This window comes from Euwallacea similis, chromosome 2, assembly GCF_039881205.1.
Source record: "Euwallacea similis isolate ESF13 chromosome 2, ESF131.1, whole genome shotgun sequence".
In the NCBI taxonomy this organism is placed as follows: domain Eukaryota; kingdom Metazoa; phylum Arthropoda; class Insecta; order Coleoptera; family Curculionidae; genus Euwallacea; species Euwallacea similis.
In genome coordinates, this window is record NC_089610.1 from 6,174,173 (window position 1) to 6,191,772 (window position 17,600).

Genomic DNA, 17,600 nt, shown 5'->3' on the forward strand with positions numbered 1-17,600 from the left:
GGGTCCGAGACTCAGCCAACGGCACAGGCTGCAGACTCGAGGTCAACTGATAAACAGAAAGGGACGATTCCTTTATCGCTTAAAACAATGTTGGAAAACAAATAAATTTACCATTGCAGGTAAAACATGTAAGGAATTTCGATTTTAGCGTACAGAATTTCTGTGTTTCCATGCTTTTTTCCATTTATTTACATTGCTATTTTTTGCTCTGATATTCGCAGTGAAATCGATACTAATCTAAACAACGAGGTGGAGAAGCCGGCCGGATTGACTCCCCCACTTCATTGTTGGTCTCTGTCGGAGGCATATTAAACCTTATTCGGTCCTTATCTCGCTTACACACTTCCTGTGTTCCGACCTAGAACTGATGATACCTGGATAAGATGAAATAAAAATGAGATGAAATACAGATGGCCCTGTGACGATGGAAATGGCTCATAACTCCTGTTAGTTTTTTTAATCCTTTTTGTTAATCGGAGGCTCCTCGGCGTCCTGCTACGATGAAGTAGCCGATTCTGTTAACCATTCTCTTGATGCTTTGTCAAGGTGTTAAAGCCATGAGTCTGAAGTGAACTCTGCCTGTACAAACGACTTTGAAATGGAAAATTAGTTCCATTTTAATTTGTTTTCAACACCTTATTGCACAGTGATCATTATGCACAGCAATTAAAAAGGCGCTTCCAAACATTTAGACTCCAAGATTGAAGAAAAGCAAACTTCTCTCTCATTGGAATTTTTCTTTGCCATCTTGATTCTATTTCAGGTGGCGACAACAGAAACGAAACTTTTCCTGTTAAATTTTTATCTGAGTACTTTAAACTAGTTTCCTATTGTTTGCTACGTCGATTGTTCTTTGGCATGTTTAGTGCAAACTTTGTTGAAAAGTCCTTTGTTTCCAATTGCCAAACATAAGAGGTGGCGTTTTTAGTTTCAATTCCGACGAGTTTAATTAAGTGTGTATTTTCACAATGGCCTTTCATCCATCCAGGTAAAACTCTAGTTGGGATAAGCACTTTTAACGTTGCTACTGTGCAATGGGTCTTGGAACAGTGGATGTACCAGGTACCGCAAAAAGTCCCGTAATTTTTGTGTTGTAACGAAACAATAAAGCAAATGAACATTTTAAATATTATCCACTCATCAAAATAATCACTTTCGCTCTCCAAAACCTTTTCTCAACGTGACTCAAGTTTCCGAATTCTTTTTTTTTTAAATCTGCTGGTTTGGATGAGAAAAAATGTCTCAAGGCTGTTTACAAGGTGTTGCGGTCCAAAAACATTTTTCCAGTCATACTGTTACCCAGCGCTTTGAATAGGTGATAGTCCGAAGGAGACAAATCAGGAAATTACTACGGATGAGGCATAGTTTCCCAGCAATCGCTAACAATTTTGCCCGTGTGATTGTTGGCGTATGAGGACGGGCGTCATCTTGAAAAAGCAACAGGCGTTTTCGATTAACGAGAGAAGGCTGAAATTCACGTAATTCTTTGTGAGTTCTTTCAAGTGTAGATGTGTACATACTTGCTGTAACTGATTCGCCTTGATTAAGGAGCTCAAAATGTATCTTTCAAATTCCAAAGAACAGTTAGCAAAACTTTCTTTGAGTGTAAATACTTCTTAGAAAACATTTTTGGAGGTTCATCTTTAGAGCCATAGACAGGACCGTTTTGTATTGTAACACGAAACCCATTTTGTGTCACATGTGATGATCCAATAAAAAAATTGTTCACTTTTTAGTCTAAACAAAGAATCCACTTATTCAGCTTTTTTGCCTTAGCAATTTCATGAAGGTGGGGTCTGATGGCCGCTTTTGAAACATCCAGTTATGTGACTTCTGCACAAATTTGGCGCAGATCAACTTCAATGATTTTGGTTAGAGCGTCATCATCGACAACTTTGGGTGTTCCACTTTGAGGTTCGTCCATGAAACATTCATCCCCGTTACAAAATTTTAAGAACCAAAATTACACCTTTTGATCTGAGAGAGCATCCTCCCCAAACATCTGGCGCAGTTTACGTGCTGTTTTTGTGGCTTTTATTCCTGTTTTATCCTCGTAAAGCAAAACTGAACGAATTTGCGTCTCTAGGGTGATGATCGTGATAATTTTCCTTCGGACTCAGAATATTAACTGGTTTAACTTTGAATGGCCTTAGTTGCCAACAAAGGAAACATCTGTTGATCCTAAATGTACCCAATTTGTTTATCATAATGGTTTAGAAATTGTAAGTGTGTAAACATGAGATGTAAAAAAACGACAGAACTTTTTGCGGTACCGGTACTGAAATTCCAATTCTTTCTTACAATAAAAGGAAATGTGTGGAATTTTTATTACGCAGAACAGCCCCTTTTTGAGGATATTTGGTACTAAACTCTAGCCGGGTATATTACTAAAAAATGGTGATGTCCATAGGCGTAGCATAAAGGTGTATTAAAACTGCAATAATTTCAAGTAATTAATAAGTCTGCATTTTATCAGCAGTATTAAACAATTAATTTTATATTATTATTATGTCTGCAGTCTGTTGACGAATGGCCCTATAATAATTATCCGCCATTATTTTACCAGGCAAATTATTTGTGACGTTTTTTAATAACGATACACTGGCTATTTATTAAGCAAATTCATATGGCTAATATCGTTAAAATAACAAACATTATAAAATATTTTAGCCATTTTGGTCAATATTATCTGGGTGCAATTTTAATTATTGCTGTCAAATTATGATTGGCAATATTGATGTTATTAATTTTTCATAATTGACTGGCTGAAAATACATTATTTCGATTAAATTAAACATTTTAATAGATATTTAATAAATTTATAAGTCATTGTTTGCCATACGCAAAATTTTTATAAGAAATTCATGAATAAATTGTCGATGTAATACCGGCTTTAGGTATTGACCATATTTATAAGCTTAATCATCGGTCAAACACTTAGAAATTGAGCACATGCCTGCTCGAACTTTGAGCCTTATCGAACTCCTCCGTTGGACCCACGTGAAGCAGTTTCTTTAGATATAAATCGCAAAACAACTGGTGGCAATGAAAGGACCATGGACTTTTGTGTTGCTTTTTATAAACGATCGGTTGTCTCTAATTAAAATAAGCCGAATTTATGCATCACACAAGAAACTTGCACAAGGAATATGTGGGCCAGTTTATTCTCTAATGTTATAAATTAATTCCGAGTAGTTATTATTTACTACTGTTTACTATTGTGCTTTATAAAATATTTTTGCGATTAACTTGAACTTTTAATAATTATTATAAATTATTATGTTAACGAAACAAGGTCTAATTAACAGGAGAGAGTGGAGCTAAAATAGTAATTTAGTCTGACAGCTAAACGGCTAGAAGAAAGATGGCACCATTAACACCGTAGTTCCCTTCATTATCGACACTGACAGATAAAATTTTAAATTTCTGTGCCGCCATTTGTAAAAGTTACGAGCTAATTTATATTAAGAAAACTGCGTTTATAAAATTTTGATAGCATTAATCGTTTTTTTCGCGCACGATCATCTGTGTTACAAATTTAATAAGGTAAGTTAATTAAAAGGTAAAATAAGGAGCGGAACGCGATTATAATGTTTGTTTCCACTAAAACATCTGTTTATTAGTCAAAATCAATGAAAATGAGTAAAATGTGATTGTGGGGCAAAGATAGCAGTTAATTTTTTTTTGGTTTTAGGTGTAATGGTGCATATAACCGAAAAACGCTACCGACCGATAATAGAAATTTAAGCCATCGGGGTAGTAAAACGAGATGATCCCATATTCAAATGTAAAAAATAACATGATGAGCAAGTAGGAATAAAAACAGATTTTGATTAAACCTCATTTTCTAACAAACATTCTAAATAAACATATTTCAATAATTCAAAATCACTGTAAGTTTTTCTTTATCTTTTATTTCATTTGCAGTATTAAAAAATGTTTACTATCTTTACCACGGTAGTAGGGGAGAAGAGAGTAAAATACGTTTTTTTAGTTTTCCGGCCATAGCTCTGCAGCATTACAAACTACAGCAAAATGGTCTATAGCGAAATTATAACTAAATGATCAAGCTATCTAACAGTTTTATTAGTTTTTTGAAAACTCTTCAAACTTGCTCATCGAAGTCGAGAATATCTTATTATACTATCTTAATTTCATAACTCAGTAGGGGAAGGTGGAGCTATCTGGTTCAGTGTAAATGATTCACTCTTTAGTTCTGTTCGTAATAAAAACGTGAAATCCGATAACGAAAGTTGCCGGCAGTGCGATTCCTGCAACTCAAGACTCGTGAATCATTCGGCTAAGAATTCTAGGTGAACCATTATCGTGTGTAACATTAACTATTTACATCCAAGTTGTGGCCCGGTACAATAGTTTAGGCACAGTGAAATTTATAATGCACTTGAACTTCACCTCGATCTGCGAATCTGCTTTTACCACCACGTGGAGCAGCTCCAGCGAATTTCCTGGAGTGCATCCCTGCCGAAGATTCCGCGTAATAGTCGTGTAAATAAAATAAAAGTTTTTCCCACTGCCCGTCTATTGTTGAGAAAGAATTAAATGAGATTCTTCAAATTCCTTAAGCGTAAGAAGCTCCAACTAATTTGCACCTCTAAGGCCAAAAATCCTGCCGAAAAACCAAAACTTCGGAGAATTTCACCCCAAACTTGAATAAACCTGCAGAAATTTCCTAAACATTCTTTACATCCTAGTTTAAAACTTGCCGTGTCGCGAAAATTAAAGTTAACCGGCCATTACGAGAGCGGCATTTGCAGGAAAAGTTGCAGCTGAATTTAGTCTTCATAAACCCTCGGAGCGTTGCTCTCGAACAACTCGGCTTAGCTGTAATGTAAGAGTTTAAAACAATGCCCCTTTGAAAGTTCCCTTGAAAGCCAACTCACCTGAATAAAGAGAAATAACCTGCATTAAAAATTCTTTTGGGTCGACTGAACTAACGAGGGGAACACTTGCAAGTGCCATCACTTGACATGCGGAGAGGTACCCGCTTCGCGGATAGTTCATTAATATTGCTTTGTTACTAATGGTTTCAACTTATCTGTATACATATTTCATTTGCCACTTGCTGATGGATTAAAATGCATTTCATATTTGACTTTCATTAGTTTCCTCTCTTCCCTCAATTTAGCTCCCCAGTTGCTCATGTCTTGCAAAAGCTGACTGGATCTATTTTAGAGTAATAAACCTTCTGTTCTCATTGTGCTAAAACTTCCTCTATAGAGCCAACTTTTACTAATATCGTATGCGTAGCATAGACCGGGATAAAGGGACTCGAGTTTTTTCATGCGAAAGCGATTAGAATTTGTTATTTGATGAAATTTGCACAAACGCTTTATACAGGGTATTCAAGGTAGGGATGTCTATCTCGTGAACGATGAAGTGAGATTTGGATAAATGGGAGGAAAGGTGCGCGTCCAAAGCAGCAGAGCAAACGGATCTATAAAGTTATTTTTGGTTTTTGAAGATGATCATGAAAAATGCTCATCAACTTTTTTCTAAATACGGTCTGAAAACTTGTCTCAAAATCGACAAAAAATTCTGAAGATCCTACTTGGAGGAAAAATTGTCACTTTTGACAAACGAAATGTCATAGAATGGAGTCGAGACTATCAGGGTGAAAGCTGCTATGGAAAAGGGATTTTAGTTTTCATCTCTTTCCTGCCAAAACTCAGGAAAAAATAAAACAGAAATTCGAAAATTCTGCTTGAAAAATTTGTAGAGCTGCGTACCTACTTCTCGGTGTGGACGATATTTAGCCAAGTTTGAACCCATTACCGTTTACGACATTCCCGTGAGAGACATTCTTATTGTGGACATGCTTTATATTGTTCAGAGAATTAAAGGATGCCAGAAATTTTTTTCGGCGAGTTTATGAAAAACCGGCACTTCCTGGAACGATAATCGGTATAACACTACTTCTGAGTAGTCTTCGAACGCAGCTGTTCCATAATTCAGAAGTTGTCTACAACAAATGCGAAGGCCTAGAGAAATTATGCCTTCTCCAGCCGAATCCTGACACCGTACTTATAGAAAAACTGCCCCCTCAGCCCTTTATAGGTCAAAACTTGATTTGTCGACTGGCCGGTAAAGGCAGTCCTCGAGAATTTAAAAGATCCGTGTTTTTTTATCCGGTCAGTTCCGGAAAAGGGCGTAAGTAAATATAATTTAGTGTTGTCGATCAGGGCCAAAGAACCCTAATTCGTTTACTTCCTCACCTTTTGCGAAATGCTGTAGACTGGTTTGAAAATGTGCAAAATGATCTCTCAGTTCTAGCCGTGAAGTCAAATTTTTGGATACATACACGTAGCTTGCACTAGTCTTTTTTTTATAACAATACGTTACAGCGATGAATCGGTCTACTCTCATTATCCCCGAACGAAAACAAGGGAATTGTCGAAGCGCACGTCGACTTACACATAACAAGGTAGCAGTAACATGGAAAACAAAAGCTCAAAGCTACGTTGTATTTGCCAGAATTCCATAAAGCAGGAGCAAAGCTGTTCTGTTGGTATAATTGAAACTCGAGGAGAAATACTGATGCAGCTTGCAAATATTGCATGTTGTCGTTATATCTGATTTGAAATGGTAATAATATTTCGCATAAACTTATAATTTAGTTGATCTTCGGGATGTAGAACTCTGACTTCTTTTATTGCTACTATATGAACATTTTCTATTGCTTTGCTCCTGTCTAAATAAGAGACAATGCGAACTGATTTTGACATTCAAATAAGGTTAGAAATCCAACAAACGTCAAATTTCAATAGGCATGTGCTGAATTTCTAACCTCACTGTCTCAAACACTAACACAACACATGCCAAATAAAATTTGACATTTGTTAGATTTCTAACTTCACTCGATTATCAAAACCAGCTACTGTTACTCTTCAATGCAAATGAAACCAAGAACGAAGGATAAGAAGATATCAAAAATTTATTGACGACAAGGAGATGGTTAGGGAGAAATTCGCAGTCAACGCTCAAAGCATCTACGAACTGTCGATGCGAGAAAATGAAATAACCATAAATCAAGCGATCAGTTTCTAAGCATGTGAATTGTTTATTCACAGGAAGCAGTGGTGTAAATGGGTATCCCTTAGGGCCCCAATAACTGCACGAACACTCTTTATATATACAAGGTGTGCAAACAACATAACGTCATGATTATCTTATTCCAGCGATTAATTAAAAATCATTTCTCGATTGAAATTAACCTTTCAGTGCACTGCTGATGCTGAAATCGAAAATAAAGCCCGAAGTAAATGAATGTCCGTCTTGATGACGCGCTACAAATTATCGAAAAATCTGTAAGTGTGCAGTAATATAATATTTTGCAACTTTAGTCAGTCTTCGAATTAGATAAATTTGGATAAACCTACAGTGACGTTGATGCTGCCCCAAAATTCATCTACTAATGCAGAAGAACTGATGGTCAAGTCGTTCGATGGCTTTTATTTACCGTTACAATAGAATTTTGAGTAATTTACTTTAGTATCCTCAAAGGTCTTCTAAACGATAATAATCTCACGAAGGATCACTTAATTTCATTGATGAATTCCTCACTGGGGAAAACATACTGACCACCTCTAGAATTTCAAATCGGATTCTAACGGGCCGACAAATCCAATTCCGACCGGGAAAAGGTCGTCGGAATAGTTTTTTACATAAAATCTAAGTCAGGTCACGGCTGGGGACGGCATAATTTTATTTTTGGTATACACATCTGTAGCGTTTGAGTTCTGAATTATGGATGAATTTGCACATACAGATGGCAGACAACGTGTGTTTACGTAAACTTAAGGGTCGAGCTTTAATTTGAATTAATTTTCGTTCCCACTTACCAATTCGAGAACTTATGTAGCACATCTAGTTTCTAGTTTACGACTATTACTTCATATGCGCATAATAGACAAAACAGTATAAATACTTTTTGCTAGTTCCGAACGCTTATCGCTACTTTACCGCTCTGCTAGCAGTTTGATTATGAGCTATACTATTGCCGTACTCGTGTAGCTGTTTTTGCCCTGTCAGGTTGGTCAAGATTAACAGATTGCAAAAAATGGCGTAGAAAAACGTAAACTATTTTGTCACAGTATGCGCAGTGCTGCCAGTCTCACGTTTTGGCAACCTTAAAATTACTAGCCGAGACACTGTGCTTTCTTACAGTACCTGTATCTTGCTACATTGGACAACGCCGTGATGAATCAAATTTATGATGCTCATTTGTTGACAAATTCGGGTACATGCCACAAAAACGGTGAGAGGCATGTCTAAGATATGGTACAGGTCAAGTAATTAGAATTAACGAAACAATCCGAAAATGAGCGAAAACACAGGAAATATATTAAGAGCAGTAAAAGAATTCTGGGCTCTCAAAAAGTTGAGACTTTATTGGCCTCTACAAGTTGTTTTAACTGCAAAGAAGATAACTCAACGGCGACACTGAATACCGCTCCTGCACGGGCGAGTCTTAAGAGTGGGAGTAGGCCCATTGCAGGTAGTGGTTGAGGTGTATAGTGACCAGGAGGATTAAATCGCGATTAAATGGTTGTTTTAATTCGCGCTGTGATATTTGTCGCAATGCGCGGAAGCACTTAACTTCATAAACTATAAGGGGTGCTAACTCCAACGAACATCTAATAATATGTGCCATCAGGAAAGCACTCGATTGCTGCAACGCCTTGGGCCAGCGGTTGCCTTCGTTGTAGCGCTGACTTGCAGCAGTATTAAGCTTTCGAATCTTCAATTTTCACAAGATCAAATTAAGAGTTGCTTGTCAAATCAGATTGCCAGACGAAAAGCAGTGAGCGAATTGAAGCTTCAATTGTTGCAGCGCTCCAGCATTGCACATTCCCGTGAATGCGCCCATTTCATAGATAGTCGAATTTAACGGTTTTGAAATTACGTTCATATAAGAGTCTATTTTCAAGTTGAGTATATTTCCAAACGGATACAGCTCTTCTTGCTTAGAACAATATTTGTTTCCAACATTAGTTTCAATTTAATTTGATCCTGGTGTCGAAGTTGTTTTCTCAATATCTCCCCACATTTTAAACTATCTCTTGCACCGATCTACAAAACTACTTAGCGAAACTTTGAAGGGTATTGTTTTGCTGCTCCAAAGTTTGTTTACACATTCTCGAAAATAGAAAACAACCTTTATCTACTCCGAAAAGTTTTATTTGGTAAATTGCTTTTAAATTTCTATTCGTGCGGGGCGTATTTACTCGTAATCGGCATAATGTGGTGAAGAGAAAACAGTGGAACGACACATTTTCATATTAAACAGCCGTTTGGAAGTAACGTGTGTATGTGGAAATGTTGTCCAATTTCAGCTTGGAGTGACTCAATAATCCATAATTCTACGTTTAAATTTTCAGGTGGATGATTGTCTCTCAGCAAGTGTGTTACCCTTAAGGGAATATTAACATTAACAACTCTTCAGCCTGAACTAGCCCGAAATTTGTGGAGGCCAAAGACCAATCCGCAGCTCCACATGGTGACCTCAGTCTGGGAAACCAACGTAGAAGGAGGGAAAGGAGCGGAAGAGACGCGGAAGATAGAAAAACGGATGTTCAATAGGAAACCCCGGAAAGCGCCTGGACGCAAGACTGCCAAAGAAATTGAATCATCAAAAACCAGCCCTTGGGGCAAACACGACAGAAAATTTCATAGAAGATCAAAACGAAATCGCGAAGGAACCGAACACTTAAGGGCAGCTATACACAAATGGATGCAAAGAGAAGCATCTCAGGAGAAAATGCAAATATGCAGGAACAATTTCCATCGCCGAAGGAAAGCAAAGGTTTTTGTTAGATGTATATATCAGGATTGATAACAACACAATACGGGAACAGAAGGACATCGACCAAGTGATTGAAAGGAGGAAGAGCGGCGTTGTCCCATAGCTTGAAAGGCCACAAATTGAGCATGGCGAAGCCATCGCAAAGGCCCTCTCGAGTATACGAAGGGCGAAAAGAAATACAACAGGACCGAAATGGCCCAAAAACACAATAGATCTTTTAAAAACACAACAAATGAGGAGAACGTTGAATTGATCAGAAGAAGATGAGTGGAGTAGATAATATATATCCCTAATATATCTCTCAAAGACAGTTCCTGAATTGGAGAAGGTTCTCTCATCCAGAAGTTTTTAGTGGGTAAGCGCTAACACATACTATCCGGTCACCAGAACACCAGGCCAGATACCTTTTGAAGATTTTCTTCGTGACAGACAGAGGGCTATGTCTTTATGTTCTCAACTCGTCAGACTGATCAATAATCTGAATCTTGAATATTTTCGGTTTTGTACTCATGTGAATCTATCACTAAAAAAAGCAAAAAAATTTGACAGGAAAATTGTTGATTGACTCGTTGCAAATGGAAAAATGGTGGCCCTTAGCAGTTTTTCCTGCCCTGCTCTTCGCACCTAATCGGCGCCGATCGGAAATATTCGGAAACTCACGATACATCATCCTGCATTCGTAAGCGGCTTGCACACGCGTTTGTGACCTTCTCCAAAATGGTGTTTTCATAGCCCTTTAGTCTGTGGTATTGCACGTTGTTTGTCGGATAGTCGGATGTCTTTTGAAGATTTTTCTCGTGACAAAAAAGCCTTAAATTAGTGAATTAATCGTTGTCAACCAGGAGTCCAATTAAAATCCCACTTTAATTGGAAAATACTCATTAATTCACGGAAATGGTGCCACTCTTAAGAAGTGCTTAAAACAAAGGGATAATTACCCAAAATGAGGCAGTCATATTTCACCCTGCAGATTTCATCGCACTCTTATAATGACTTCTAGCTTTGTATGCAATTTACGAGCAGAATTTTCAGGTTTAGTTAAAATTACACCCCGAAAACAAACCCAATTTGATCCTAATCGATTCCAATATAACTTTCACGGGTTTCGTCTGACTGCTGCTTAATTGAACTTCGGACAGGAAATCAAAATTTCCTTAATTAATATTAATGACAACAAGAACTCTAATTTCAGATAAGCTTGAAGTGGGGCTAACGGTCCATCAAAAGCACATGTTCCGATAGCGAATCAACATTAGAATAAGTGAAATCTAGCTTTTTGGATATTAAGGTCTTCCTATGAGAACATTACGAACATGTGTCGAAGCCATCTGGTTCGGAGGCTCCACGCTATTTCCTGAATTGGACTACTTTACCTATATGGGAAACTTCTTGGCTTCAATCGTATATAACGCTCTGGCTGCTCCCTGTTTTAATAAGAAGTAAAAAAATAAATAACTTAATTGTCTAGCCTGAAGGTATTAACTGTAAGACCGGCATCTTATCAGGCCATAAATATTTCACGAGACCCTGGATAAATGTACGTGTTTACGAGCGGCAAATTTTATTGTCCGTAGTGCCTATAAGGGAGTGAATAAAACAGACCTAACCGGTATAAATTTTAACTGCAACATTAATTTTATGATGCTGCAATCAAATTTGTGCCTGCTGGCAATCGGAAATAGGCAATTTTCGAGTTTTGTGGTTTAGATCACGGCAAAAATTATTGAACCTTTCAGGTGAGATGAGAAGTGCCCGGCAGATAAAAAAGTGCCTTTCACTTTTCTTGAAATGTCAAATTGCTAAAATTTATTACTCTGGGCGGACGTCTAATCTAATTTTTTTACACTTCTTGAAAATTTTCAATTTTTTTGACAAATAACGTTTTTATGCGTAGAACGAGCGCGCAAAAATAAGTTCCTAAATTAATGGTTCAGTTAAATATTCACTAAATTTTGAGTTTTAAGTCGCACTAAAATGGAACAAAAAAGGGCATCGAATTAAATTTGATTATTAAATTACATTAAATACGGAACGGTTTTATTTAACGAGATTCATGGAAAAATGTTTCGAAATGTGTTTAACTCCGTATACTCCTTACGTTCTCTTGGAATATTACACAACCAGACCATTTTATTCGTAAAAGCCACAACAAAAATGTCTCGTATTGGGAGCAGATAAGAGATATTTTATGGCGTATTAAGATAAACATCTTCCTCAATCTTAAAGGACCCGCTCATTTTTTAAGTTAATGTTTCCAGCATATCTCCCTTGGACTCATATACTCATTTCGTCCAAACAAATTGAAGTCTAAATAAATGAAATTTTAAGCACCTCTGAACGTAAAAGTTAATTATTATCCACCTAAAATCAAATAGGTGTCTGGAGGAGTAAACCGAAATGTTTACAATCCCGCTCGCAGTTCTTTAATATTAATGATTACCGGAGGTTGCTCTAGAAAACCGCACTTGATGTACAGTCTCACTGGCGACGGTGGAACGATTTATGATATCCTTGAGGGTTATATAATTTCTATGGGTTCAGCGTATCTAGGAAATTGGGGAAGGAAAAGAGTCATATATTTGAGGCCGCGTCGCTCATGTATTTTTAATTTAGAAGGGGATGTATACAATGTGTTCCAAGTTGGCGGTGAATGGTGGCTGGTTCAAGGCAAAATTCTACGGTATGAGCTGATTAATAGCGAGGAAATTAAGGCGACAAAATCGCGGTCATCGGGAGGAAACAGAAGCGGGATGACAATTTGAAAATCGTCTTCGCTGCTTCTGCGCTCGCGTCTGCACAATATTATGTAAGAAGTAACTACAGATCAGAATTGAAAAATTACAGTTCATGATAGGTGTAAGACTTCGAATATTCCGTTATACTATATAAAGCTTTTTTTTTTAATTTTTACGAATAATAACAAAATTACTCATGACATACCATTCCTAATGGTAAACGTACTGGGCAGCTACAATTCATGATAAAAGTAGGTATCTTGAGGCAATAATTAACCAATGCAATCGATAATCCCTGCAAAGTTTCTATAAAGCAACAACACTTCAAAGCAAAGACTTCAAAATCCCTGTTTTTGATATTTTAACCCTCAACTAATCCCTTTGGTCGCTGCTACGAAACTCTAGTTAGAAACAGACATAAATTTGTTTTGAACACTGCTTGGGTTGCCACTACTCGCTAAGAAGCTTAAAGTCTAATTTATAGATGTAGCTTTTAAGCTGCATTAGAACCATTACAGCTATAGTTGTCCCGAATTAATATGTCAATTTATCGATTTAACATCGTATCTGGAGGGCCTTCGCCAAACTTTACAAATGCACGATTACGCGAACAAAATAATAAATAACTTACCACTTTTCACCTCAAACTTGTTCTTGACTACAAAAGAGATATTTTAATGTCATACCTGACCGCTATATCTTAATTACAACGCAAACTTGGCTCTGAAATTTACGCTCTCTTCATTGTACGCGTATAAACTAAACGTCGAGATAGGAACAAAAGGAATTAGAGCCATATTATGCATTTTTATTTGGATGCAAATGTCCTCTCCACTGTGGGAAGAAAAAACGGAATGAAATTTCATAACACGATCTCGCTGGAGTTGACAAAGAAGTCGACGTATCATATAACTGGTGCATGATAATTACCACCAACGGTTTAGACGTCGCACTCAAAACGGCTTTCGCATTACTAAAATGTATGCAGTGCGCCACCTGAAATTCCAATTCCAATGCTTCCTTTGATGGACATTGGAAAATTTTAAATTCTACACCTAATTACAATAAACGTTAATTAAGTTGTGCGTGGTTTGAGCACGTTTTTCTCCACGACTATCGGGTTTTTCTCCGCACTTTTCGTGCATGGAATTTTTCCAACTCCTCTTAAATCCAGAATGGTATTTGTTATTCTTAGCTTTAGATCAGTAATATCGCAGAATTTTGAAACCGTTTTTTATATAACCCGGGGAAATTATACACCAAGAGCGTGCAGTACATTATTATGCCCCCAACGTCAAGTTTAAATCCCGAAGCGCACAGCGCTCCGGGAACTAATCCGCATATAACTATCCCACAACCGCGGTGTATACACGATTTTTTCCACTACTAGATTTAACGAGATTTTCTAAAATCTGTATCAGGCATCATGGGCTTAAATCTGGGCTGTATTCTGGCCAAGGTGTTGTTCCGCAAATGCCCCTCCCTGGATATTTTAAATTACACATGTTAACTTGGTGAGTACCATGCGGGCGAACCCCATCCTGTTGCCAGATTATGAATGCTGCACCATTGAGCGATAAGTCTGTGATGAAACCTTCAGTTGAGTCACCAGTAACTGGTACTGTTCGTCTCCAAAATTGCACATCCGGGAAAGTAATATCAGTAATCCTTCACATAAATATGATGTGGTATTTATCAAAGATTCCCTATACATAAAATGGTTGATAATTCACTTTAAAAGATTAGCGGGCATGCACTTAAATCTTTAATTACTTAATTGCAGTGTAGCTATCCCTGCAGGTGCTTTTACTTTTGAATTATATAACAACATTTGCTTTTATAATTTCTTCATTTGCCAGTTCTATTTTGAGGCTGTTTATACTCAATTTTACTCTCTATCTATCTGTAATAACTGTATACAACCGCCGGGCCTATTATAATGGCAGAACCCTTTTCCGAGATTATATACACAAAGTTGTCCTTTCACTACTACACAAAAACCGCACAAATCGCGATAAAAAGTTTAATGTATGCCTCAACCAAGGGTGCAGGTTAGCCTTCCGGCATGCAAACCAGCAGAACTGCCTTCCGGTAAACCGTATCGTGTATGGCGTTCTTCACGGTGTTACGACCTGATCCACAGGATTGAATTTCAAGAATAATTCGCCGCCGCTTCATAGGTAATTTTTTTCTCTATTTGCTTTTTTTGTATGTTTTATGTGTTGAAAAATATCTAAAAATGGATATAAAATCATAGTTTTCGTTAAAAAAAAGGACGATCGTTGTTTAAAATAAAATGTATACAAATAATCTTATATTTTCTCACGGGGCTCTTTCAACCACTTTTTTTCGATATTGAGTTTTGAAAACAATTTGACAATTAGCGATTTCACAGCTTTATATGTTTCCATGCAGAGCACTGCATTTTTTAATTCAGAAAAAAAGGATCCCATTTTGAGATATTTGGATCTCGGCAGTTTTAAAATCTTCCCTTTACACGTACATACATATTTAGATAATTTAAGGAAAAAGTTTCCCTAGGAAAGTCCCTGGTCAAATTGTGCATATCAGCAGATCTACAAGGCGGCTACCGTTGGTGCAAATTGTTGGTATATGCACCCAAAAAAATCTCCTCTCGACTTCATGATCCATATGGCACATCATGTTTCTATTTCCTAACACTAAAAGTTGAATCTACTTGCACTTATAGTATTCTTCCGACAATAGCAGAGAGTAAACGGAAAATGAGGCAATATGGACAACACTTGCAAGCAGATGTGTATGTGTTTTAAGGTGATTTGTTGTGTCTTAGCGAATCTCACTAGAAGACTTTATTCCGAAACGTTGGACTTGGCTTATAAAATGTGCATTTTTTGCTGTTGCAGTAGCCATTCTCAAGAATCAGGAAAATGCGGTAAGCTAAACATGCGAAGACTGGCCAGCAAATTACTCTTGAAACTCACCTCAAAGCTAACGTCCGACAGGACCTTACTGAATTCTAAAATCTTTTCAGTGCTAATCAGGGAATCATCAGAAGCATTCTATAAGAACGTCGGCAGAGAAGGAGCCGAAAAACTTCTAATGAATAAACAGAACGGAACATTCATTATAAGACCATCAAAAAGATCCCCGCTAGGGACGATGTCCATCGTGCAAGACTTCAGAATTTTCCATCTCAATATCAGAATTAGAGAGGATGATTGCGTGGCCATGGGAGAGGAGAAAGACAATGAGAAGTGCTTTAAGAGTTTAAATAGTTTGATTAATTACTATGTAAGTAATTATTTGATATTGTGCTCTGAGGGAAATAGGACAATGACCCTACTCTTGCCTTATACGGATTAAAAACTAGAGATTATTACGTTTTATTTTATACCACTTATTTATGCTGACTGGTGGCCTTTATGGCATTTTCATGAAGCTACATATATAAATAGTACCACCTGCTTTAACCTACAAGCCCCATAAGCTGAATGTAACAACTGACCAAATTTTCAAAACAATAAGCTGGGCGGAGATTTTCTACTTATTCGTAACAATATTAGCAATGGGTAAGATATAAAAATACCGGGAATGAAAAGGAAAAAGTTTTTTATATTGTTTGCTTGTGATGAAAAATGAATAAAAAGAGAGCAGTTTTATCCTTAGCCTTACCGCATCAAACGTATAAAGCAATTCGCCCCAACGCAATAATCAGTTGGCTTTTTAACCATGTGCCGATTTTTTTCTAATCGAATTTAAGCATATGGACTTATACAGATTTTTCAGAATTATTTTATCACCATCGGAAAATAATTAAATGTGGACTTGGGCATGGGAAATCACGAGGTAAGTAAGGTGGTTAAATGAGGCCAAAGCTGCGCACCTCCAAGGTCTCTAAGACGGTTCGCATCTTTCCGCGGGTTCGCTTGAAAAAAACGTAAATATTGATTTTTCTTTTTATTTTCTACGTCGAAAGCCGGCGGCTGCGGTGGAAGTTCATAACTCAGACATTACAAAGGAATTTTTTATAAGGAATCCAACTATGCCATTACATTTCAGAAGGAATTCTAGATGCTAGAGCTTACATTATCCAAGTTTGTTTTCGCTATCTTGGATGGTCTTAATTTTTCACATTTTTGAACAAAGCTGTTCTTTACAGGGCAGGTTTATGGCAGTTGTGCAATGTCCAGGCATTGTCTGCTATTTTTACATTGATAAGCGACATACCTACACATTGACCGCCAAAAACCGCTTTATACAATTGGGGGAATCATCTCCCCCCCTGAATTAGACAAACGTCAAGGGGAACCCCAGCAGAAATCGTGTCAGTCATAATTTGGAATTAACCCATAATTAGTCCATAATATTAAACCTTTCTGAGATTTTTGTCCAAGTATTTCGCGTTTACTGTGTATTTCTATCAACAATTAGTTACTTAATATTTGATGCAATACCCGAAGTTGAACCAACTGTGGTTGAATGGATGCGGGGCCATTCGAAATTGAAGTATGAGAACAACAAATTAATTTGCAGAGCCAGTGTAGAAGCGGAAAGCTTTAGCCCGACGGTAAATTTCAAACAGAGGTCAAAATTATGTGTACAAAATAGTTCAGTGTATTAAAAGTGCAGTTCATCAAACAAAGTTGGAAGACAATGGCAATGGAACGTAGCCAACAGCGAACTTCAGTGGATTCAATAGCAGGTTCATCTACGCAAACCACAAAAAAAAAAAAACAATTCTTTTCATTTGTGTAGATTTTAAACAAGTATAAAAAACGTATAAAAACATTTAAAAAAACAAATGCGGAAAATCATATTTTTCTACACGCTGATTACACTTGCGGTAACGCACTCTCATACGTATTAGGTACAATATTTTTTCCCTCTAACGCATACATATATATATATGTGTGTTATCTTTAATGTCTTCTGTAAGTTCAATTTAAACATTCACATTGACCTGCGCGCAGTAAAATGTTTTTCTGCAGGCAAGTCAAAGTCAAAAAAAAAAAAAAAATTGACGCTATCACGAACCACTATTATGCGCATGTCGCAAGGTT

At 37.1% G+C, this 17,600-nt stretch overlaps 1 protein-coding gene across 1 annotated transcript; it reads left to right on the forward strand.

The window, feature by feature from the left end:
* The first annotated feature begins 15,239 nt into the window (after nt 1-15,239).
* LOC136419392 (tyrosine-protein kinase Src64B) lies at nt 15,240-15,903 on the forward strand. Its single transcript, XM_066405674.1, has 2 exons — nt 15,240-15,472; nt 15,572-15,903. The coding sequence occupies exons 1-2, from the start codon at nt 15,313-15,315 to the stop codon at nt 15,901-15,903; spliced, it is 492 nt and encodes a 163-aa protein (XP_066261771.1). The 5' UTR covers nt 15,240-15,312.
* The last annotated feature ends 1,697 nt before the right edge of the window (nt 15,904-17,600 follow it).